We start from the raw sequence: 25,394 nt of genomic DNA, 5'->3' as shown, positions 1-25,394 counted from the left end.
ACAGCGTCTCCATCTGGCCCCCTGCCCCCCCCCTCCCCCCCCCGCCCCACCATGCTGCCCTGGAGAAGCCCACGAGCACCTGCTGGCTCCCAGCTGTTTCTCCACCAGCGTAGCTGGGCCAGAGCACGGGCAGACCCTGCCCTGGGGGCCAGTCTCCGGGTCCCCAGCTCCTCCCCACTATTTGATGGAATTCTTAATCGTCCACCTCTGTCCCGTGCAGCTTCGGAGGATGAGGTCAATGCCAGCCAGGCCACGGTTCTCCACCTCCAGGCAACGCCCAGTGCCCTTATTCATAATGGCTCCATTCTGGGTAAAAGGAGGCGAGGGAGGGAGAAGGGAGGGAGAGGGGGAGGGAGGGAAAGAGAGAAAGAGAGAGGGAAAGAGAGAGAAAGAGAGAGAGAAACTTAACCACCTTAGTGCCCAGCACATGGCCTCTCATGGGAACAGTCCTGTACAGGGGAGCGATCACTGGGGCCTCCTCTGGAAATCGTCAAGTCAGACAGTAAATAAGCTTCATCCAGTCTGAGTGGCTGAAGCAGGTGATGAGGATCGATGGGAAATGGTGTCAGAAGGAGGAATTTCCAGGGACATTCGAGGTCTGGTTTTCTTCATCTTACTGGCTCCAGGTACTTAGCCGACTTCAGGAACATCACCCCCACACTCTCCTCCCAAGATGTAGCAGAGCCAACCATGCCTATCGCTGCTGCAGGGATCCGGAAGGCTGTCTCCCACGAAATCCCCCCACTGATTCCCCCCAAATATACTCTAGGTCTAGGCGCCTGGTCCAAGGCTGGGAGACCTTCGGTGCACTGTGCTGGATACCCGTGGGGAAGCCAGATTGCCCTGTGATCCGCAGCATCCTCACCTGCTCTGGGGTGCCAGCCCTGTCCATGGAGCACTCACCTGGATGAAGTTCCACCTCTTGTACAGGCTGCTCTTGACCTTGTCGCAGTCAAGCAGCTGGGGCAACCGACTCTTGGAGTTGTCTACCAGGCAGCGGGTGTCGGGGAGGAGCGTGGTGGTCCCCAGGGCTCCCAAGTGCAGAAAACCTTCCTTGGTGTAGCGGGCCAGCTGGGGAGAGAGAGCAGAGTGGCAGGGGAGGAGGGTCAGGAGGGTAGCGGTGAGACCATGAAGGAAAACAGGGCTGAGGTCTGCAGGTCTCACCCAGGCCTCTGTTCGCGCTGCAGCCCTGGCTACCATCTCAGGCCTGTCACACACCCACATCCCCAGCTCACAGGGGAGCCCTGACCAGGAGGCCCTCTGGTTTGCTAAGCCAGGATACTGATTCCCCTCGTCCACTCTGATTTTTTCCTAAGCATGTCCTCGTCAATGTTTTAGGAGTCCAGCCTCTGTGCAGCAGCACAGGGAGCAGGAATAAGTAAGTGAAGGAGCAAGATAGCTGATTTCTAAAGCGTGGCTCTGCTTCCGGCTGGCTGGGCCACCTTGAATAATTCACTTAACCTCTCTGAGCCACCATTTCCTCCTCCTTTGTAATTGGGGATTAATGAAATCTACTGCTGCAGAGGACCCAAAGAGGCAGTGCCCGCAAGAAGGAATAGACATTATTAAAAAGCATTCAACCTCATAGGCTCTTAAATAAATAAAATAGCAATGAGATACCACATTTTTAAAGAGAACTTATTCCTATTTTTTCAAGGATAGCATAAGATGGGCTGGCAGGAGGGTAAGTTACTACAAACTTGCAAAAAGGGGATTTCAAAATACACACTTTGTGCTTTTAAAATGTTCTCCTTTGACTCAATAAATCCACTTTTAGAAATGTATCCCAGGGAAATAATCAGAATTGTGAACAAAACTTTATGTATAGGGTGTTTACTGCAACATTATTTATAACATCCTACATGTGCAACAACACAGCCCTGGTATTGGCTTTCTGCTCCATGTAGTACTGCAAGGAGTGCTGGGCAATTGTGGGAAATTGCAAAAATGGCCTCATCCTTCACTCTTCCTCCTGTAAAACGTTGGTAACGTGACTCTGCAGCAGTTTCCATCATATTGGTGTCTTGCTTTGGCCAACAGAATGAAGAAGACGTGAGGGTGTGCCTATTCCTGAATTAGACCTTGCATACTTCCATCTTCCTGAAACCTTGCTGCCACCACTGTAGTAAGCTCAGGACGGACTGCTAGAGGATGAGGGACAACCACCAGACAAGGGGATGAGGTCATCAGAGGTCAGGAAGCCCTCAGCCAACCTGATAGCTGATAGGAGGCTCGTGAATAAATCCCACCAAGATCAGCTGAGCCTGGTCCAGATCACAGAACCATCGAGCTGGCCTATGCACTCATGAGAAATAATAAAGGCAGACTGTTTCATGCCACTAAGTGTGGGATAGTTGTTATGCAGCAATAGCTAACTGATATAGAGATGGTGTTGCCTGCCAACTGTTACCCCAGCAGGGTTCCACTCTCCTGCCTGTCCGCATTGTTTAAAACCCTGTATTCCAGCGGTTCTCAACCTGTGGGTCGCGACCCCTTTGGGGGTCGAATGACCCTTTCACATGGGTCACCTAAGACCATCCTGCATATCAGATATTTACATTACAATTCATAACAGTAGCAAAATTACAGTTGTGAAGTAGCAATGAAAATAATTTTATGGTTGGGGGTCACAACATGAGGAACTGTATTTAAAGGGCCAGAAGGTTGAGAACCACTGCTGTATTCCAACTTTTGAAGAAATGGATTCACCTGCCATTCACATTCCTTCAGGGGCAGGGACTGTGTCCAATTCCTTTCATTCATTGCTAGGAGGGCCATCACAGACCAAGCACTCAAAAATGTGTTTGTGAATGAGCACATTGTAAATCTAGTAAACATCCTCATTTTAAAAAACAAATGAAGCCCCATCTACATTTAAACTCTACAAGCATGTTTTGAAGGCTCCTCCGTGTGCCCAGCCTGGGACAGCCTTCTGGGTATATAAGGATGGGCTGTGTTCCCACTGAGATGGTCCCAGTGCAGGCTGGTGAGGGCAATGAGAGAGGCTAGCACGCTCCTCCTGTGTGTTCTTACAGTCTTAAGCGGTGACTAGAGTAGGAGTGATGACTATCGATATAAAGGTTCCTAAACAAATAAAAAAGTAAAATGACCAGCTTGCAGGTAGTAAAGGCATACTCTGCATCGTTTCTAAGATTGTACAGGGGGTAAATAATGGAATTGCCACAAAACCCTGTGAAATAGGTGCTACTACTCACCCCATTTTAAAGATGAGGAAACCAAGGCATGAAGACATCTGGTCACCTGGTGGCCCTGGCCTCTGTTGGGTGCCTAGAGACCCTATGGTTGGTGGCCCTGGCCCAGCAGCTGAGCAGCAGAGGGGCCCCTCCCAGAGGACCCTCTCCTCCTCCCAAGAGCCTGGGCGTTTCTGGCCAGGGATGGGGCAAGAAGGCTGCTCTGCTCAGGGACACGAGTGCCTCTTCTCAGGGGATAAGATTCTCCTCGGGCGGCTCTAAGCTCCCGGTAGAACCTGCTCAGAAACCCTCTGCTCTGATCCCCGAAGGGAAGCCTGCCTGGTCCCCCCGAAACAAGTGGCAGAGAGTTTATGAGGTGCCCTTGAGAGAAATGCAGTTAACATGTGCTTTAAACTCAAATTAATTCCAAATCAGAGTAATTGTTAGAGGCAAAATGATAAGAAAATCAGAAACTCTCCCCACCCCTCCTTAAACAATGTCTCTGAATATATTTAAATTCACCAAATGCAAAGTGATGAATGACAACAAGCTGCCTTTATGTTCAGGGGAAAGATATACACAGCTGCTTACTGAAATTATGAATCAATCTATTATCCAGCAGGCAAATGAGTAGCGCTAAGAACATTAATTAACTAAACATATCTGTGACCCAGATGTTTAAAGAGTGACGCTAAATGCCCCTGGGAGTTAGGGCATGAAACAAGGAGACCCAGGCTGCTAGGACCTGCAAAGGCCACACACCAGCCCCAAGCCCTGCAGGCATCCGGGTGGGCAGGGGGCTGACAAGGCCTCTAGGATTTCTGTCCTGGGGGAAGGCTGGTTCTCATACCGGAAGTACCAGGACGCGTGTATAGGCTCTGCTGGCCCCGCCAAGGGGCCAGGGTCAGGGGAAGGATGCTGTGGTCTGAATGGACCATGGGGCTTACGAGGCAGGAGGATGGTAAGTGCTGAGACCTGACATCCCTCTCCCCTTTTCCTCCACTCCTGGATTGAGAGTCTGCTTAGTCCACCGCGCCCCACTTCCCACCCCCGTGCTCCCTCTTTAAACACCTCTGCTCCCTGTCCTCTGTTAGTCCAACAGGATCTCCATCTCCAGGGCCTTGCTCCAGCTGTCTCCCTGCCTGGAAATGCTTTTTATTGGCCTTCTTCTAGAACTTTCTGGCTTCAGAATTCCCAGACCTCAATGCAGGTCTCTCCATTCCACAATGTCTTTCTTCTCTAATACATTCTGTCATCTCCCGTCAAGTCTTTGGCACAACACAGATCCATACGCTGGCTACTCGGGGTCCCTTGCATTTTCATATGAATTTTAGGGTCAGCTTTTCCATTTCTGCAAGCAAGGCCGTTGGATTTTGATGGTGATTGGATGGAATCTGTAGATTAGCTCAGAACTGCCATCTTCACAGTGGTGGGTCTTGAACACGGGAGACCCTTTTTATTTAGGTCTTTCATTCCTTTCAACAGTGTTTGGTTGTTTTTGGTGTACAAGTCTTACACTGCTTTGCCTACATGTGTTCCTAAGCATCTTCTCTTTTTTGATGCTATTGTAATGGTACTGATGTCTTATTTCCTTTTCAGATGTTTATTGCTGCCAGCGTATGCAGTACTGTCTTCTGTGAACCGCAGGCCGCCATCTGGTACCTCGTGGTCACCCAGAACTGCGGACTCAGAAGGTCCCCTTGGTTCCTGCCTCCACGGACCAGGGCCAAATGCCAGCTGCTCACACCCACTGCAGACCCACCCGTATTCCACTGTGCCTGGACCTCACCCTCACTCTCTCAGTTTTCCCTTCTGTCAGACAATACCCTTCTCACCCCTGCAGGGTCTAGATTTTAAAAATGTGTCCTTCCTCCTCCATCCCTAGCCTGGTGTCCTGTGCCTTCACGGCCCTCTGGGGATCTTGTCTCCTCCTTTGTTTGGAAGTTACGGCTCCTACCCCTCAAAACCTGACTTCCTTCACATTCCCTCACTGCCTCTCAGTCTCGGCCCTCTCCTCACTCTGCAGGCACCTTAAGTCATTATTTCTCCTGTCTCTTTCATTTCTTTCAAGCTACAAACATAACCAAATATTTATGCCCCCCTCCCCCCCCCCCAAATCCTCTCCAGTCACAGCTCTTATTACCTCCTAATTTTGTCCTTGGAGTTCCTCTCTCTAATTCCTCAGTGCCTTGCAATTTGGCTTCTACCACCACTACTCATGGCAATTGTCAACAAGATCCATTAATTATCAACTTCAATTGCTTTTTCTTTGTCTTTATACTAGAGGCTCAGTGCACAAAAATTTGTGCACTCGGGGTAGCGGGGGGGTCCCTCAGCCCGGCCTGTGCCCTCTCACAGTCTGGGACCCCTCAGGGGATGTCCACCTGCTGGCTTAGGCTCGCTCCCTGGGGGATTGGGCCTAAGCTGGCAGTCAGACATCCCTCTGGCAGCCCAGGAGACCTCGGGGGATGTCTACTTGCCAGCGGGGAGCAGACCTAAGCTGCAGTTGGACACCCTTAGCGCTGCTGAGGAGGCGGGAGAGGCTCCCGCCACCACCGCTGTGCTGGCAGCCGTCATCTGTCATCCTGGCTTGTGGCTGAGCAGAGCTCCCCCTGTGGGAGCACACAGACAACCAGGGGGCAGCTCCTGCATTGAGCATCTGCTCCCTGGTGGTCAGTGTGTGTCATAGTGACCAGTCATTCCCAGTCGTTCTGCTGCTAGGGTCAATTTGCATAATACCCTTTTATTATATAGGACAGAGGCCTGGTGCATGGGTGGGGGCTGGCTGGTTTGCCCTGAAGGGTGTCCCGGATCAGAGTGGGGGTCCCGCTGGGGTGCCTGGCCAGCCTGGGTGAGGGGCTGAGGGCCATTTTCAGGCTGCCCACAGTCCCTTCAGGGTGGGGGGGGGGTCCCGCTGGGGTGCCTGGCCAGCCTAGGTGAGGGGCTGATGGCTGTTTTCAGGCTGGTCACGCACCCTGGCAACCCAAGCTCCCAGCCTCTCCTTTTTTTCTTTCTTTTCTTTTTTTTTTGGAAGCAGGTATCTGGGATTTATTTATCTTCTATAATTGAAACTTTGTAGTCTTGAGCGGAGCCCAGGGCCGGCCAGGGCAGGCGGGAAGCTTGGCTTCCTCCATCGCCGGGGGCAACCCAAGCCTCCTGCTTGCTCCAGCTCCATGGCTGCCACCATCTTAGTTGGGTTAATGTGCATACTTGCTCCTGATTGGCTGGTGGATGTAGCAGAGTGGTGGAGTGATGGTTAATTTTCATGTTTCTCTTTTATTAGCGTAGATTGGGCACCAAATGTGGGACTGATGCTGTGCTGGGTGCAGGTGATACATGTCTTTTCTCTACACCCATTCTCTTGGAGAGCTTGCCATTCTTATGGTTGTCATAGCATCTATATGGTGACTTTTTCTAATCGTGCCAAATTTCCTTCTGCAAACCAAACTTTCCCCTCAGTTCCAGATTTGTATATCTAACTCCCCACTTGACATACTATTTGGATGTCTAATAGGCATTTCAATTTACATGACCCAAACCAAATTCCTCCTTGCCTTGTATCTTCCCTTCCCCCTCACACGCATCCAACATCTATCTATTTCATCTTGGTAACAACAACTCCATCCTTCCAGTTATTTAGGCCAAACACTTTGTCTTCACCCTTTGTTTGCCTCTTTCTATGACACATCACATTCAATCCATTAGCAAAGCATATACAGATTTCACCTCCATTACGACCTCCCTGTTCCAAGCCACCTCTCAACTAGATTAGTACAATGGTCTCCTAAAGTGTCTCCCAGCTCCCATCCTTGCCTCCCCTGGTCATTTTCGATATAGCATTCAGAATGATTGCTTTTAAAATATCATATCATTTAAAATTATATTACTTTAAATTGGAGTTAGGCCATGCCATTCCTCTGCTCAACATCCTCCAGAGGAAGCTTGGAGTTTCCCATCTCACTCTGAATAAAAGTCCAAAATCCTTCCTAGGGACTGCAAGGCCAACATAATAATAGCTCCCTGAGCTCAACTCCCACCAATCTGCCCTTGCTCACTCTATTCCAGCCACACTAGCCTCCTTGTTGGTCTGTTAGTAGGACATCTTTGCTCCTGCTCAAAGCCTTTGCACTTGCTGTTCCTCCTCTCTGAATGCTCTTCTCCCAGACATATGAAAGGTTCACTCCCTCACCTCTTCCAAGTTTCTGCCAAAATGCCATCTTCTTGGTGATTGTTTCTCTTGACCATCTTATTTAAAACTTCACTTACACCACTTACTCCTTATCCTTTCTCTTGCTTTATTTCTCTCCAAGAACATATTATCTTCTAATAGACTATATTTATTTTCCTTATTCATAGAGTTTGTCATCTGACTCCCTCCACTAGAATGTGAAAGGCATGAGGCAGAAGTTTTGTTTGTAGTTTTGTTGTTGTTGTTCACAGCCCTATCCCTAGCTCTGAGAAGTGTGCCTGGCACACAGGAGGTGCTCGATAAATTCTTATGGACATCATGAATGAATGGCACAGGACCTACTGTCAAGGAATTCACTCAAGTAGGCCGGGAAATAAAGAGGCAAGGATGACATTGTGTGAAATGCTATGAAATATACTAAATGTCTTTTTAGAACCAGAACAGGAGGGCCCCAGTCCAGAAGAGGGAGAGCAGAGTAGTCTTCCCAGAGGAGGGGCCATTTAGGACAACCAGATGAGTAGGAGAAGGCAGACCAGACAAAGGCAAGAGAAGGTTCAAAGGGCTGAAGACCAGTGGAGACGATGGAGTGTAACAGCTGTGAAAGGGCAGAAGTAGAAAGGGGTGGGCACAGTGCAGAGGAGACTGCACCGTAGGGACACATCATGCCCAGGGGTCGGGGCTTTATCACAGGGAATCGTAGGAGGGCCACACTGGCTGCTGAGGGAGAATGAACTGCGGTGGGGCCTGATGAAAACCCAGGGGCTGATGAAGGACTGAACAAAGTGGCGACACTGAAGGAGGAGAGAACATGACAGATCTGAGAGGTGCATCCAAGTTACCAATGACTCTATCTTTCTGGTGAGATTCATCATCATGAAATGACGCACTTCATCTTTAATCATTCTTTGTGTGTGGAAGGCTACTTTGTTTGATATTAATGTAGTCGCCCAGCTTTTTGCTCTTTAGAATTGCCTGCCATTCCCTTTTCCATCTTTTTACTTTCAAAGTTTCTCTCTCTCTGTATTCTAAACGTGTCTCTTGAAGATGGAATACTTCTGTAATTTAAAAAAGGTATGGTGACAGTCTCTGTCTCTTAACCATAACGATTAGTTCAGGTGCTTTTATTGTGATTAATGATATATTTGGACTTATTTCCACTATTTTTCTTTGTACTTTCTGTGTGTCCAGCCTTTTCTGTTTCCTTTTTCTCCTCTATTTGCCTTTGTTTGGATTGGTTGTGTTTTGGGGTTATTTGTTGAAATGGTATCATATTTCATTGTTTCCTTCTACAAATTTGGAAATTATATGCCATTTCTATTTTTTATTGTTCACTCTTGAAATGTAGCCATTAACAACTTAGTAAAATGTTAAGTTATTCAACATCTTAACATCTACTTCCAATCAATAAAATTCAAGGGCATTAGCATATGAAATCTGATCATCTCTTTCTAACTGTTCAGTCTTTTCGATATATTTCCACAGAGGAGCAAATAGACATCATTCTCATTATTTTATGTAAGAAATATTTGTGTAGATTTTATTATATGTTTATTAATTTCTTTATTTGGAGTTCATTCTTGCTTCAAGACATTCTTCTGAGCTCATCTTCCTTCTTGAAGTACATTCCTTAGAAGTTCCTTTGGTGATTGTCTGTCATGGTAAATCCACTCAGATTTTGTTGATGTGAAAATGTCTTGGGGTGATTTGTTACTCAGCAAAAGCTAATGGATACAAAGCTCTTGTGCACCTAAAAAGGTTTTTAAGTTGGATTTGTTGTAGATGATCTAGAATCTAGTTATACAGTACTGGGGAGATTCTTCAAAGTATCTAATCTGCTCTATTGTTGAAAGCTATCTCATCATCTATCTATATGCTCACGTATAAAATTATGGCCATGCCACTCTCTATGGAATTTGTCATTCCAGTATGATGCTCACTGTTGCCAAGGTAACCCTGAATCATGTGCTGCTGAGGGGCCAATGGGTGAAGCTTCCTCCTCTGAGTTGGTGACTGCCTGGAACTTGCTGACTCTTATCCTTCCAGTTAAGTTCAACAGACCCCTGGCTCCCATAACCCTGATCTCTCCCAGGCTCTAGGTTTGTAAACTTGAATCACCTTTGCTATCTCCCTCTGCTTCATCAATAACGTTAAAATCTTACAATTTCTGCCTCCGCATGTCTCTTTTACATATTTCTTCCTAATAGCCTGACCTGCTGGCACCTGACCTGCTGCAGTAGCTTTGTAACTGGTCCTCCTACCTCCAGACCTTCCCAGTTCCCATCGGTCCTAGCCAATCCTGCAGGTTCAAATCATAGCATCCCTTGCCTCAACCTTCATTGCTCCCACTGCCCACTGATTTGAGAGTAAATTTTTTACCATGACATTGCGCTACAGGGCTGCAGCTTACATTTTCAAGCTTAACTCTTAGGTTCTTGGATTAGCCTGACAGATGACTTGAGATTTCTCAAAAATAGCCAATAATCTTCCCTATATGGAAGATATCCCCACCCTACCCCTACCGTCTCCACTGGTCCACAAAGCCCCCACCCAGATATCATCTCATCAACTTACACAATTGTGTATTTTATGAATGTGTCTTTCCTTGCTACAGGTTTTCATTGTGGTTGTTTTAGGACATCAGTATCCTACCCTTTTTATACAGCATAAGGACCAAGAAAATTATCTTGGAAAAAGCAAATGTTCTATAAATGTCTTTTGAATTGAATGGGATTATTCTACGTTTGGCCGCTGGGGCCGGGAGGAGAAATGAACGTCATTATCTACAACACTAAGGCATTAGGGAGAAAACCTCTGAGCTCAAATACAGTTAATTCTCATTTAGGAGATAAAAAAAACACCAATTTTTCTATTTGAGATGATCTAAGTGGCACACACAAGTATTAACCTAGATTTAATAGCCTTGAGGGAGAACTAAAACATTCAGGGTATGGCCAGATAAACAAGAACCAGCCAAATAATTGTGGAATGACTCCGGAACATAGAAAATCCATCGGAATGTCAATAAAAGCCTGGCTTGCAATTGCTTTCATATTAAGGGTCTTTCTCATCACTTTAAAACCAGGCCTAGTCAGTGCGGAAAATCATGCCTAAAGGAGAAATGCAGTTCACCCAGCTTCTACTCAGCATGCAGAGAGGCGGGTTCCATTGATTCAAGCCTGCTTTGGGATGCATTTCTTTGTTGCTTGACTGAATGGTTTCTTGTAACTACACGTGTGCATGTATATTCTCAAAAACAGCCTTTTTCTACCACTGTCCGGGGCATGCCAGATCCCAAACTGAATACAGAAAAAATGTCTCCATAGTGTATCTCAGAGTGGTCGAGTGGTGGCTGCCTGGGAACGGGGGTTAGAGAAAAGGGGCAGGAACAATCTTTGGTGTGTGTCGAGGGCGGTGGCAGGGGGAGGGGGGGGTAGGAAGGGGTGGAAATGTTTTGTGTTTTGACTGGGGGGAAGGCAGTTCCCAGATGTATATACCTATCAAAACGCATCAAACTTATACTTTAAATAGATGCACTTTATTGCATTTACTTTATACATCAATAAGGTTAATTAAAATATGTATCTGGGAGCTTAGACGACACGTTAGAGAACCAGCTGTTTTTTGCAGAGAGCCAGGGCCCGGAGGTGGGATGGTCCCAAGGGCCTCCCTCCTCAGTCTTCTCCCTTCCGTCACTCATCTGTATTAACAACTTAGTAAAATGTAAAGGACTGAACCAAAGTGGCGGCACTGAAGGAGGTGCTGGGTTAAAGCAAGGTGGTCCCAGAAAATGCACTTGCTGCTTAGAATGAATGGGGAGACATATTTGTGCCACAAAACCTTGGGTCAGTTTTCCTGCAGTGACAGGTGCAGGAGGGGGTGGATCAAGGTGAGTGCCAATGGCGGTGGGAGGGAGCAGGGTCTGGCCCATATAGATTTATGGAGAGAGCGGGGACTTCTTGGAGAAAGGCCTTAAATGAGGAGCACCAGCATGAGGGTCAGAAGAGCCAAGTGGGAGAGGGGACGCTGGCGAGCAGGATAGCTGGCTCCAAGTTCTCAGGAATCAGGAGCAAATTCCTAAGCGGGCTGTCCAAGCTTACCCAGACTGCTAAATCGGGTGAGTATCCAAGAATCTTGAAGTAGCCAAGAATCTATTTTTCTTTCTATTTTAAAAAATATGTTTTTATTGATTTCAGAGAGAGGAAAGAAGAGGGAGAGAGAGAGAGAGAGAGAAACATCAATGATGAGAGAGAATCAGGGATTGGGTGCCTCCTCACGCCCCCTACTGGGGATCCAGCCTGTAACCCGGGGTATGTGCCGTGACGGGGAATCAAACCCTGACCTCCTGGTTCATAGGTCAACGCTCAACCACTGAGCCATGTCAGCTGGGCAAGACTCTATTTTTCAATAAACAGATGCACTTCTTTCTGATCTCTGTGTGTGAAATAGAAGGTAAGCTTGCATCCCAGGTACAGTGTGGAAGTGCTGCAAATACTTCGCTCCCTATTACACTATCTTACTTAAAACTGCCTCGCTTCCCCATTTTGCCAGCTGAAGCAGCATCCTGGGTTTGTGCTGTGTCATCAAAGGGGCAGAATATGATTTGGCTCAGGACTTGGACTCTGAAGCAGCTTGTGAAATCCAAGCTCTGCCACTTGATGGCATTATGACCCTGGGCCAGTTGCGTTAGCCCTAAGGGACTTGTTTCCTCATCTTCGAAATGGGGCTAATTACAGGATTCGCCTCACAGGGTAGTTATGGAATTAAATGAATGAGTGAGAAGAGGGGGAGGCACACAGTAAGCCCTGTATATGTGCTATTCTTATTTCCCTGACCGTGTGCACCAGTGGAGGACGGGCCTCGCTTCCGCCTCACTGCAGACTTCTGCTCTTCCCTACTGGCTCCCTGTGGCCACAGGTGGCATTTCCTATCCCTAGCTCCTTCCCGGCACTCCGCCACTCTAGGCTTCCTGTCCTCTCCCAGAGCCATTGGTCCCCAAGGACAGCGGTTGCTGGCCCAAGCGCTTCAACAATACTGCTGAGCAGCCTGTACCCGAGGCACTGGACTGGGGTCAGCTCTGTGTCCCCAATGCCACCCAGTTGCCCCAGGTCCTTAGCTTTCATGGTGCCTCATCTCTGACTCCTGCCCCCTCCTCACACCTCTGCAGTGGGGGCACAAGGGCTGTGCCTGTTTTCTGCTCCTGGCATGTTCCCCGAGGAGTGCCAGGCCAATCATCTACTTGATCAGCCTCGACCACTGGAATTCAGAGCCTTCACAGAGGAGTCAGACATGGGCCTGGGTATGACGCTTGTGTGTGAGAGCAAAGGGAAAGGTGCTCTGAAATGGAACCAGCCCTGAGACCCAGGTCCAGGTGTCCAAGGACAGACACCACATGGCCCTTACTCTCCAGGCCTTGGTCTGGTCTGTTCATTTGCATAATGTTATTTGACCAATGACAATGACCCTAAAAAAGTGGGGGCATGTCTCCACGAAAGAGACTCTATATTTTACTTCTGATTCTAGCAGCCCCAAACTCCACCTGGCACAGTGGCTGTACTCTCCTCATTTTGCGGACCCCTCCCCCTGGATTGGTCCTCTCACGCTGTGTCTCCACCCTCCCACCTGAGCTCAGGGGCCCAACCTGGAGCTGGTGCCAGGCTGTGGCCACTCTGGGCTCAGCTCGTGGCCACAACACAGGCCTGGCCGAAGCATCAGGCCCATCCCCGCCAGCAGCTGATACATCATTTGTGACTCTTCATTTAGCACTAAGCATCTGTAGATGCCCACCATGTGCCCAGCCTCCTCAGTCAGAGAGAACATGTCCCTGGGATGTGGAGCCTTCAGCATGTAAATTGTGCCAAGTGAGCTAAAAACTGTGTTTCTCAGAGGGGTGAATCTGGGTTGGCAGGTCAGCCGATGCCTATATTTCTGTCAAGATAAATTCACATATTTCTCTCAGAAAAAAAGAGAAACCCTTAAATTTCTGCTCCCATATCCCATAATTTGACCCAGGGGAAATTTAGTTTTGCTCAAATTAAGACTACAGAACATCTACTTTCCAAGCATTAATCCTCTCTACACTTTCCACTAATGTTTTAGAAATGTAATTAGTTCCTTTCTGTTTAGTTTTCCACTTCTTTTCACTCTGTCTTAACTGTGCTTTCCAGTTCTGGCCCCCGCTGCCACCCACCTGTCTTGTCGCTTCTCCCTGAAAGTCAAGCTTCCAGAGCGTTCTCTCCACCATGCCTCTGCCTCCCCGCCTCCCTTCCTTCCCTGCACCCACTCCAGTCTGGCTTCCACGCCACACTCCACGGAGAGTCCTCCCTCTCTTGGTTTCTCTGTTGCTATATCTAACACGCAGGGTGGTCTAACTTACTCTGGGCAGCAACATTTGATGCTACTGTTTCTTGGTTGGTGTGACCATCTTTCTTGTGTGAACTGCTCTGGCTCTATTGACCACTAAACATGGAGATGCCCTAGGGCAAGCATGTCAAACTCACAGCCTGCAGGCCACATGCCTTCTTTCCCTAGGGTCTTTCCTAGGACTGTTGCTCTGATGTCCCTCAGTACACACCCTGGAGCCCCATCTGTCCTCATCACCGGGCTGGAATGTTTGGCTGCCTGGAGGACATCACCATTGGGATTCTCAAAGTCCACTCTCCCCAAAACTCACATTTCCCCAAACAGAACTCGTCTTCCTCCTCTGAAACCTTGGTAAGTCCATGGCCAAACCAACCACTTACATGGAGGATACTGAGATTGAGCTGACAAGAACCCATCCTTGTGCATGAATCCTTCCTGCCAGGGTTCTTGGGATTCACCTTCAAGATGTGGCTGGTTGACCTTCAGTCTCCATGGAGGGCACAGACTCAGGCCCTGTAGGAATTTCACAGACATGAACCTAGCCTTTGGGAAGCAGTATCGGGCAGTCAAGAAAGCAGGACCCATCACCTATGACACTCAACCCCCTGAAAGCAGGACCCATCACCTATGACACTCAACCCCCTGAAGCTACAGGAGGAAGCCATAAGGAGGCCACACAAGCAACCTCAGTGTGTATACGGCACCCTCAGTGATCCCCATGTGGGTAAGATTCCAGCATGATTTCTGATCCATGGCACTTTACACAAACCCTAGCACCTGAGCCAGGCAGGTGGTAAGGTAAGGACAGTCTAAGACATTCTGCTACCCACATCTGGCCTTCCTCTGGCCTCCTCCAGTGGGAACCCAGACTCCTGAGGCCCTGACATCCTGTACCAGTGGCCCCAACTCCACTAGCCCTAAACTCTTCCAGATCCACCCTTAATTCTGATTGGCCATGATCTCAAATGTCCTCCATTCCAAACAAAAAAACATATTTCCAAATAATCACTCAGTGGACACCAATGAGCCAAAGAAAAATCAAAACTCTGAAGTAAATGACCCACTAACATTTTGCACTAACTCTGCTACACCTTGTAGTGCTAAAGCCCTAAACGCCTTTTCACCAGCAGCCTTCTCCTCCCGCTTCACGTCCTTCAGAAGCAGTGGCATTGTTTCTTTATTAATTCTGTGATATAAAAACCTAAAAAAAACCCCAAGATGTTTCTTAAAAAAAAAAAAAGACTAAAGCAAGCCTCCAAAATAATAATAGCGGTTTCAGAGTGGTAGGATTATGGGTGATTTCAATTTATATGTTTTTAAACTCCCTGTAATGCTGCTGTATCTTGAGTAAAAAAGAAAAAGGTTAGCAGTGACTTTTTTGAATTTGACAGCTCTGGGCAAGGTAGGAATGTTCAGTTGATAATGTGGCCACCACCACGTTGTTTAGTCTGGGTTCCTTATTCCAAGCCCAACATTAACACAAAACCTGCCTGGATCCCTCTGTGTGTTTGGAGAGAAGTCAACTAACATTCTAAAGAGATATAAAACTTGTAACTAATAATTTCTACTGGAAAACAATTTATGATTGTAATTCAGATTTTCTGGAAAGAACAGCTCATCAACCCATCCTGGCAAGAAAGAAGCGTACAGTAATTCCTCCTTAACCCGAGTGCTCCTTGAGCAAGGTCAACGGCGCGTGCGTTTACTTCTGTATGCCACTTAGGAAATCGAGTTCGCTAGCTCCCTGTGTGTGGACTTTGAGACCCACTTTCTGACATAATTAGAAGGAGGGAACTGGAAACTGGAACTTGAAAAGGGAAGCAAAGCAGATGGCAGAGAAAGAGGCTCAGGTCCCCCATAAATTTCCCTAAAGCCCAGGAAGCAGAAAGCCAGTAACCCTGCCCTCCATGGAAGTCTGCAAAGGGGGCGGGCACCATGGAGGCGCATGTGGGCTGGATGGAGGCAGAGCCCAGGAGGCAGGAACTAACAACCCTGAAGTAATAAAATCAGCGACAAGGCAAAATGAATGTATGAGTGTCTCACTGGAATGTGGGGGAGGGGGGAAGGGGGCTTTTAAATATTGCATAAGATGAGGGGAATGGAACTGAGCAGCACAGAAACTCCGCCGTGTCTCCCACAGCACAGGTGTCTTCTGCCCTGTTTTCCCCTCTCTCTCTTTGGTGTATGTGGCCGGTTTTCCTAACATAAAAAGTCCCTGCCCTCACTCCTCCAACCCTGTTGGCCCTGCTTTGACCTCAAGGTCCTTTCCAGAAGTCGGGACTACTGGGTTTGCTTCCTACCAAATGTGGGAAGCCCTTGCCCAGACCATGGGCTTGTTTTATGGGGCGAAGCCATGGGGGGAGGAGGTATTAACGTCACTGTGCTCTCAACGGCTCCATCCCCTGAGCCCCAACGCCTACATGACTTTGTTTGGAAGCCATGAGGCTGCTGGATGTCATTAGCGTCTGTGTTTCCAAGCGCCTTCCACTTGCTAACAGCAGCGCCAGAGCCTGCCACTCCAGCGGGGCTCTGCGCCTCCCTGGCACATGCATCATCGTGACAAGGTGGGGGATGCTGTGTCGCTGAAGGGATGAAGCCATCAGAGAGTAAGTCCAAGATCAGATTAAATTTAATTGTGGGATGAAAGAATTCTCGTCTGTCATTCTGGTGATGGATTAACTGCGGGGAGGGATGTGAGCTTCTCAGAAAAGAGGGAGAGGAAGAGTAAAATGTACTGACAGAAGGACAAACAGAAGGGACCCGTGGTGCCCTCCCCAGAGCCCAGCAAGTCAGAAAGGTCCTCGGCACAGAGCCCGACACCCCTCAGTTCCTCCCACGGTGCACACCTTGTCTTAAGAATGCCCCACTACAGAGTAGCTGCTTCAAAGTTCTCCCCGAAGTCCCCAGGGCCACAGCACTTGGACCCTGTGCTGGTCATGCCCTGTCCACGCATGGGCGGCTGGAGAGCTATGGTCCTCACCCGGGAGGAGCCTGCAGCGGGGACGTTCTATGTTTGTACATGGGCAGCACCTATGGGGGGGGTCCCCCGCACACTCGCAGTGAAGCAGGCCCTCAGGCTTGATGTGTGTAAAGCACCTGGGGCAGAGGCAGGATTCTCTCCAAAGGGGTCAGGGAATGGAGGGGGGTGGCAGAACTGCTCTATGTCTTGACTGTGGTGGGGTTACTTGACCACATGTTTGCCAAAACTCACAAAACCATACGTTAAGAAGAGTGAGCCCTGGCCGGTTGCTCAGTGGTTAGAGTGTTGGCCTGCAGACCAAAGGGTCGTGGGTTCAATTCCCAGTCAAGGGCATGTACCTCGGTTGTAGGCTCCATCTCTGGCCCTGGTCTGGGTGTGAACTGGAGGCAACCAATTGATGTGTCTCACATTGACGTCTCTCTCCCTCTCTGCCTCTTTCTCTCTTTCCCTCCCCTCTCTCTCTTCTTCTTCTCTCTCTCTCTCTCCCTCCCTCTCCTCTGCACTCCCCTCCATTCTCTCTAAAAAGTCAATGCAAAAAATATCCTCCAGTGATGATTTAAAAAAAAAGTGAAATTTATCTTAAAAACTCAATTATATAAAAACTGAAATAATATTATGAATTTAAAAAGTTAGGCTGGAACACTAAGCATAACCTGGACCTGCCCTGCACAGAGAGACATACCTTCACTATTATATGTCTAACACACAATTTTGCACATGACAGATGATCAATAATTGCGTCGATTGGGGAAAAAAAGCACTTGGAGATGAGTGTTGACATGCAGATTCCTGGGCCCCACTTTCTGTGTGTCTGGGACTCAGGGATCAGCATTTGTAAGGAGCTCCTGGTGGCCAGCAGTTCCGTGGACCACACCTGAGATACTGGGTGGGAAGCCCTCAGGCTCTCAGTACTATTCTCCCTGTTGACCACCCTCGATCACTTGCCACAGCCAATTGCCTGATTGTCCCTCAAATGTAGAGTATGCCCCCCCCACCTCCTCTCCTTCGCTCTGACATTCCACTTCCCTAGCATTGGCTCTATGCTTGCTCAGCTCTTTCTACCATGGCCGGCTATGGGCTAGAGAACATTTGGGGGCTCGAGGACTGGAGACATGCTCCCCAGACAGCAGAGCAGAGTGCCCAAGTTCAGGAGTCACAGAGCTTGAGTTTGAAGAGTGGGACAGAACACACTACATGAGTCTCTCATCAGTGAAGGGGGCAGTCACTACCTACGAGACGGCACTGAATGTGTTACTAAAATAGAAATGGGTTTATCAGCGGCAGCATCTTGCTTCCCTGCATCAGCCCAGCCAGGCCTCTGGCCTGAGTGCTCAGAGCTGTCTGTAGGCAGGGCCCCAACCTGTGGCCCTGGACCTCACTGCAGCCTGTTACACGGCAGGGCCCTCAGGCAAACTGCTCAGCTTAGAGAAGCTCCAGAGCCATTGGAAGTGTTAAGGGGTCAGGAAGATGCTCCATGCCCCCGAGCCCCTCAGGGCAGCACTGCCCACCCCTTTCTCTCTTTTTGACCTTTGCCACCAAGGGAATCAGAAGCAGCAGATGGGGAGTGTAAGGGGGTCGGCTGAGAGAGAACACAGGGAGGGGCTGCCAAGAAGGCCATTCCCACAGCCTCTGCCCCTGTGGGGCGACCTTGGCTGCTCCAGCGTGGGGACCCCCCGGACCTGGGCCCAGGATGGCAGCAGCCTGCAGCGGGGTGAGGAGCTGTCACATCCTTGAACAAGACTCTGCTCTAAATGGGGTCAAGCTAACACCAAAGGCTGCTGTGTCCTTGAGATCCTATTTTTAAATGAAGGTTAGGCTCAAAAAAGAAATAAATGTTTGTCTAATCCAAATTAGTAACCAGACCAAACCAAGGCTGGTCATGAGCTCGCTGGCAGACACCCACCAGCGAACGGGCTCTCTGAATGGCTGGGAACCATTTCCATCTTGTTGACAAACACCTGTTACAAGACAGGAAATTACCCTCCTCAGTGCCTATTTTATCTCTGTTTAATTGCTGTTTGACAATAAATTACAACAGAGTCCATTAATTAAGCTAACAATGTCCATGGAACACCAATTCCTTCTTCTGGGAGTTGCCTTATTACAGAGCTTTGAATTAGTCTCCATTAACCCACAGCACTTTATGAAGCAGTTTTAAAAGATGCCCAGGCACGTGACTGGTGGGGAATGACTCCTGGCATAGAGGGAGCTATTAGGAGGAAGGAGAGAAACCTTGAGGAGCCAGGGGAGGGGCAGCCTGGCAGCCGGAGGGTAGTACCAAGAGTGCACTCTAATTCTGAACACATGGTAGAGCAAAACACAGCATTAGACTTACTTTAAAGTATTGCCCGGCCGGCATGGCTCAGTGGTTGAGCATCGACCGACCTATGAACCAGAAGGTCACAGTTCGATTCCCGGTCAGGGCACATGCCAGGGTTGCGGGCCTGATCCCCAGTGTGGGGTGTGCAAAAGGTGGCCAATCAATGATTCTCTCTCATCATTGATGTTTCTCTCTCCCTTCCTCTCTGAAATCAATAAAAATATATTTTTAAAAATCAGTTGATGGGAGACAAACATGGCCGACTTATAGTATGCATCCTAGAACTGGAGGCAGCAACGAGCAGCCTAATTTGGTCTGCCAATCCATAATCAGCTACGTGGCAAGAGCGTCCGTCTCTCTCTGAACTTCTCCGGGTCTCTGTGCATAGTCTAAACATATCATTCCCCAAGGTGAGCCCTACAGTGACTCTCCATTGCCCTCAGGGTCAAGTCCCAGCATCCCTGGCATCATCTGGGAACTTGTTAGAAACACAACATCTCAGACCCTACCCCAACCTCCTAACTCAGAATCTCTGGGGGTGGGGCCCAGTAGTGGGTGCTTTCACAAGCCTTCCAGGTGATTCCCCGGCACACTGACGTGTGGGCACCTGTGCTGTGGGGCATTATCAGGCCGCTGCAGATCTGCCTCTCCATCTCCCTTCTCTCAGCACTTCTTTCCCTCTTGCATTCTAAGCCCCGGGCAAACAGGGCACCTCTGTCTCCCAGCACCCAGCGCCCTGAGCTATCTTGCTCCTTCCACACTTACTATGCCGTAGGCTTCCTGCCTCTTTACTTGTCTCTCCCCCTCAAGTGTAAACCACTTGAGAACAGGGTGGATATCTTATCAGCTACCAAATACAATTGTGACTAGCACCCGCAGTAGGTGATCAAGATGTATCTGCTGAGAGAACGAGTGAATGAATGGATGAAGACACTCACTGGATTCTTTAGTCCATGCTGCCTTTGATGCTAACACCCCCATTTCCCAATGGGAAGGAGCCCGTCTACCCAGCCATTCTCCTGCTCTCCACGGCAGTTTTAGCCAATTGTAAATTCTGGTAAGGCCCAGTAATCAATCTTGAATTAAAGAGATTACATTTGAACTTAAAATGCTTTGGTTGTGCTAGAGGGCTTGGATTCTAGCCTGCTTTGCTAACAGGCACTTTTCCCTTCATGCCTCAGTAGCTGTCTGCTACTTCCCAGAGTGGTTGCAAGGACCGAAGGATTCAAGACTTGACTTGTCTGGCATTTCTCCTTCGAATGACCCATCACCTTGAAGGGTGAGGGTCTGGACTATGAGAACTACTTGTGGTGAGAGTAGAGGGAACACAACTCTTCCTTCCAGGTCCTGGCTTAATGGGAAACAAAGTTCTCTGAGCAGACAAAACTGTGAGCCTTTATGCATGCATGAGTACTTGTGTATGAATGTAAATTTCCATGTGAATCGGTGTGTTCATAGGACATGAGAGAGACAACGGGAGGTTTCAGGGTAATTTGTCCAGTGTCTTCCTTTCACAGGAGAATCTGTGAGTCTGGCTTTGAACCAAACATCTAGTACTCCTCTGGAGCTGAATAATAAATGTTTTCCCAAGTTGTAGCTTGCCCTTTATTGCTATTGATTGACATAAAAATGTTTTAAATTTTTATGAATGGCAAGTGGAATGACATTTTTGGATATGCTTATTCCTAATCTTTGAGAATTTCTGCTAAGCTCTTTGTGTGTGTGTGTGTGTGTGTGTGTGTGGACACGCACGCACACCCCCCCCCCCCCACACACACACCCACCATTGGCTAGCACAAAGCTGTCAAAGAAAATTCATTTATCAGGCTCTGTTTTCACTTTGTTGGTTGATCATTCTGTCCTTTTTGAGGTATCTTGTGTGTTCTAATAAGAGATCAGAGAACACGTGTTCTCTGAAATGCACTGCAAGCACCTTCCTCCTTCCCAGTTGGCACCTGGCTCTCGCACCAACACTTCCAGACCAGGTCATTCTTCTGATCAAACTGATGGTGGCCTTTCAGGGTGGACATGTCAATCAGGTTTTCACCAGGGAATGTGCTAACTCTTTCTTTGAAGTTGTAAGCAGGCTTTTGGTATAATTACAACACATACTCTTCCCTACTAGCAAATGATCCTCCAGTTTACATTTTCCTTTCTGTATGACCCATGCCCGTTGATCCTCTCAATATCTGTGCTGATCTAACCACTTGTGTACCTTTTCCCTGACTCACAGAGAAACAACCAGAACTCTCCCCACAGAACAGGTAACAACTACCCAGGTAGAAGACAACAGAAGTCCCACAAATCCCCTGTGAGCCGCTGAATTTACTCTTTTCCTGGTCAGGGATGCTCCTACCTGGGGTCCCCAGCCGTGGCATGGGTACAGTATTGCTGTGTGGTTCTCCAGTGGCCCCTGGTCCAAGCAGACATCTTTTGCCTTGTTGTTGCGAAGCTGCAGGAACAGGAAAAACATCATCCATCAGAGCTCATCTGGTGGAGCTGCTGCTGCCCAACTACCATTCCACCAGGTCACGGTCCCAGCCACTCAATGGGAAGTCCAGCGACACCCCAAGTGGACCAAGGCCTGCGTCTGCGAGGTAATTCCTCTAGCAGAGCCCTTCAGTGGATGCCGTGGACACCAATCCTGCGTCTGTGACCCTCATCCACATGGCTCCCCCTCCCCAACATGAAAAAGGATCTCAGGAAACATTTGGACAAAGAAACACTGGTCAGCCATTGGTTTTCCAAAGTGGGCTTCAGCACCAACGCTGGTTTTAATAACATTGGGAATCACAGGTCAGCTTCTCAGTTCATTACTGACACAGAGGCATGGAAAACAGTCATCAAAAAGCAAACAAAGGCCTTTCCACCATGCAGACTCCAGCAATGTTTATTTGTATATTCAAAAAATATCTACTGAATGCAGACACCGGGCCAGGCACCAGGTGTTTCAGAACGCACCTTCGGAGGAACAGACAAAAGTCCCCTAATTTGGCCTCCAGGTGCACTGTGTTCTATGTGGATGTCCATCCCGCCCACCACCCTGCAATCTCAACCAGCGGGAAAACAGCAATGCTGGCCTTCTCCATGTACACGGTCCCCTCCAGATTATGTTCTCCATGGAAACCGAACTAACTGGGTAAATCAACAAGTGGGGTTCAGAGACGGAGGGGAGGTGGCTCCTGAGCTAAATGCTAAAAGGGATAGTGGGAATGATGCTGGCAACGTTCTGTTTTTCAGCCAGGTAGTAGCTATGTGGATGTTTGCTTTATATTGTTACGCTGCACATGTATGCTTTATGCACACTGTATATGTTATATTTCATATAATAATGCCTAAAGGAAAAAAAAAGAAGTGAAAAAGTGAACTAGGGGCTAGGGCAGTCCAGGCCATGAGGGCAGTATGGACCGACCATAGTATTTTAAGCAGGGGAGTTGGTGGCCCCATGTTTCGTGCACACTGACATGCTTTTGCATGTAGGAAGGCAGTGTCTCATACATGCAACAGTCAGGATATAAAGCATACACACACCTTTCTTTAAAAATTATTTTAAGACATTCTAGATAATATAGGTAAAAATATTTTAAAATGAATGAAAAGTGAATGATTGCCTAAGTAAGCCTGGACACTGGCACTGGATGTCCAGTGAGGCAGAAACGCCAGGGCTGACATCTGCTCAGAGGCGTCTGTCTCCCTTCATCACTGGCTGGGGTCTGGTGTGGTGACAAGAACTACCAGTTGTAAGCATTAAATTACACTTGTCTGAATGTTGGTAAATTTTGTCACTGAACTGAATTTGACTACAAAGTTATTCTTAACGAATGCATAAAATGCAAATAGCCCAGCTGGTGTGGCTCAGTGGTTGAGTGTCAATCTATGAACCAGGAGGTCACGGTTCGATTCCCGTTCAGGGCACATGCTGAGGATGCAGGCTCTATCCCCAGTGGGGGAAGTGCAGGAGGCAGCAAATGGTTCTCTCTCATCATTGATGTCTCTATCTTTCTCTCCCTTCCTCTCTGAAATCAATAAAAATATATTTTAAAAAACAGTGGTATCTACATAATGGTAGATTTTGTTACAAACTAAATTTGACTAGTGTGATTTTTTTTTTCATTTAATGCAATAGTCCATCTGAAACACATTTCAGATAATGGTGAGCTCAGCAAACTGAAGGTGCTGAAAATGTTAACAATGCCTGGGAATTGGGAGTAAGTTTTGTTTTCATCTTTATATTTTCTACAGAATGTATGCATTAAAGGTATTACTGAAAAGAGGCCATCTGCCCACATTTCCCCATTTTTATTCTTCCTTGGTTAATACGATTTTGTCCTTCTAATTATAATCTTATCACATAAACACTAGTGATACCTGGGAGACATGAAAAAGTCCCCACACAAAACTGCCTGTCCCACTTGCTTTTAAGAATCACATTATCAATACTTTTCTCAAGTCATTAAACTTTTGTACAAACCTTTTGAAATAGCTACAAACTATATTCAAACCATTAAGATAGTATATTTAACTAACCTTCAAGTCAGATTCAGAATTTTTTATCAAAAAAAAAAAAGTCACTAAGATGAACAATTTTACCCTCAAATCTGTGTCCTCATTTCAGATTATTTGCTTAGGAGAAGAGCGGAATGGCTATCATTAAGCCCTGTGATACATGCGGTTCAAATTGCTTTTTAAAAAGCTCATTTCAATTTGCACTCTCACGAGAGGATATGTGGCTTTTCATATTACCAAGACCTTGCTGGCAAAGCACCAGCACATATTCTAACAATGAGTATTTGTTCACTCGGTAGTAGGAGAAAAGCTACCGCAATGTATTTTAAAATTAGTTTTCACTTCTTTGATTATAAAATAAATTAGAAATTTTCATGTGTTTTTCAACTATTGTATTTTCTTTTGTACTTTCTTTTTCTCTGGGATTTTAAATTTTCTTATTTAGGTTAAATTTTTTATTTAAATCAATTTTCAGGGCTCATTATATATTAATGATACTATCCATTCATCTACAGTATTTATGGCATACCTATTTCCAGTTCGGCAGATATTTCTCTATTTGGTTGATGTATAGATTACTTTAATATTTATGAGCTCAGATCCATTATCCTTTTCCTTTGCATTTTCTTTCATGGCTTTGATTCTTAGAAAGCCCTTCCTTCCCCTTTTAGAGATTAGATTCATATCTATTTCCCTATGGTTTCTTTTCTTTCATTTAATGCTATAGCTCATCTGAAATTCACTTCGGGATATGGCAAGCTGTTAGAATCTAAATTGTTTTCTTTTCCAAAGAGCTAGGCAATTTACCTAATTGTCTTACAAATAATCCATTCACTGCCCACCATTTTCCAATGCTTCCTTTATGTTTGATCTTACTTTGATAACAACAAACAAACAAAATACCCCCAAACCATGCTTTTTTATTTGAAGAAGAAAAGACAAGGACCTATTAATAATTACTGCTGGGTGCCAGTTACTGTTCTAAGAACACATCGTTTCATCTTCCCAACAACCCCATGCGGTAAGCATTTTCCTTCCCCCACTTCACAGATGAAGGAATGAAAGCTGAGAGGAGCCACTCTGGGTAGTGGATTCATCCAGCAGGCTGGCTCTGGAGTCTGCATGACACAGATTGCGCCTGCAAGAAGCAAGCTTCCCTTTCCTAATTCCCGTTCAGGAGAGACACCTCGCCTGGACCCTGATGGTTTAACCTGGAGTTGATTACAATAGCCAAGATCTGGAAGCAGCCCAAGGGCCCATCTATAGATGAGTGAATAAAAAAGCTGTGGTATATTTACACAATGGAATACTACTCAGCCATAAAAAAGGAAATCTTACCCTTTGTGACAGCATAGGTAGACCTAGAGAGCATTATGCTAACTGAAATAAGCCAGAGAGAGACAAGTACCATATGATTTCACTCATAAGTGGAATTTAATGAATAAAATGAACTAACAAGCAAAACAGAAACACTCATAGGCCCGGCCCGCACGGCTCAGTGCTTGAGCGTCGACCTATGAACCAGTGGGTCACAGTTCAATTCCTGGTCAGGGCACATGCTGGGGTTGTGGGCTCAATCCCCAGTTTGGGGAGTGCAGGAGGCAGCCGATCAATGATTCTCTCATCATTGATGTTTCTCTATTCCTCTCCCTTCCTCTCTGAAATCAATAAAAAAAGAAAAAGAAAAGAAACAGACTCATAGAGAACAGACTGACAGCTGTCAGAGTGAAGGGGAATTGGAGGGCTGGGTGAAAAAGGTGAAAGGATTAAGCAAACACACACACAGACACACACACACACTCCCAGACACAGACAACAGTATGGTGATTACCAGAGAGAAAGGTGGGT

General features: G+C 47.3%; 1 protein-coding gene across 3 annotated transcripts in view; it reads right to left on the bottom strand.

Moving 5' to 3' along the window:
* GALNT17 (polypeptide N-acetylgalactosaminyltransferase 17) overlaps positions 1-25,394 on the bottom strand; it is a 417,411-nt gene that overhangs the window by 1,319 nt on the left and 390,698 nt on the right. For 2 of the 3 annotated variants that reach the window (XM_070412838.1, XM_070412839.1), the window contains exons 9-11: positions 21,397-21,492; positions 904-1,071; positions 206-306 (exon numbers count right to left, since the gene is read on the bottom strand). In XM_070412838.1, the coding sequence (XP_070268939.1) occupies positions 206-306; positions 904-1,071; positions 21,397-21,492 (365 nt within the window). Of the gene's footprint in view, positions 1-21; positions 307-903; positions 1,072-21,396; positions 21,493-25,394 lie in introns of those variants that run through there. The other variant, XM_070412840.1, reaches the window with a different exon arrangement.

This window comes from Myotis yumanensis, unplaced genomic scaffold (assembly GCF_028538775.1).
Source record: "Myotis yumanensis isolate MYYU_CA2020_CCGP unplaced genomic scaffold, mMyoYum1.0.hap1 SCAF_4, whole genome shotgun sequence".
Lineage (NCBI taxonomy): Eukaryota > Metazoa > Chordata > Mammalia > Chiroptera > Vespertilionidae > Myotis > Myotis yumanensis.
Note: the sequence above shows the minus strand (reverse complement) of the source record. Positions and strands in the feature narration are given on the sequence as shown.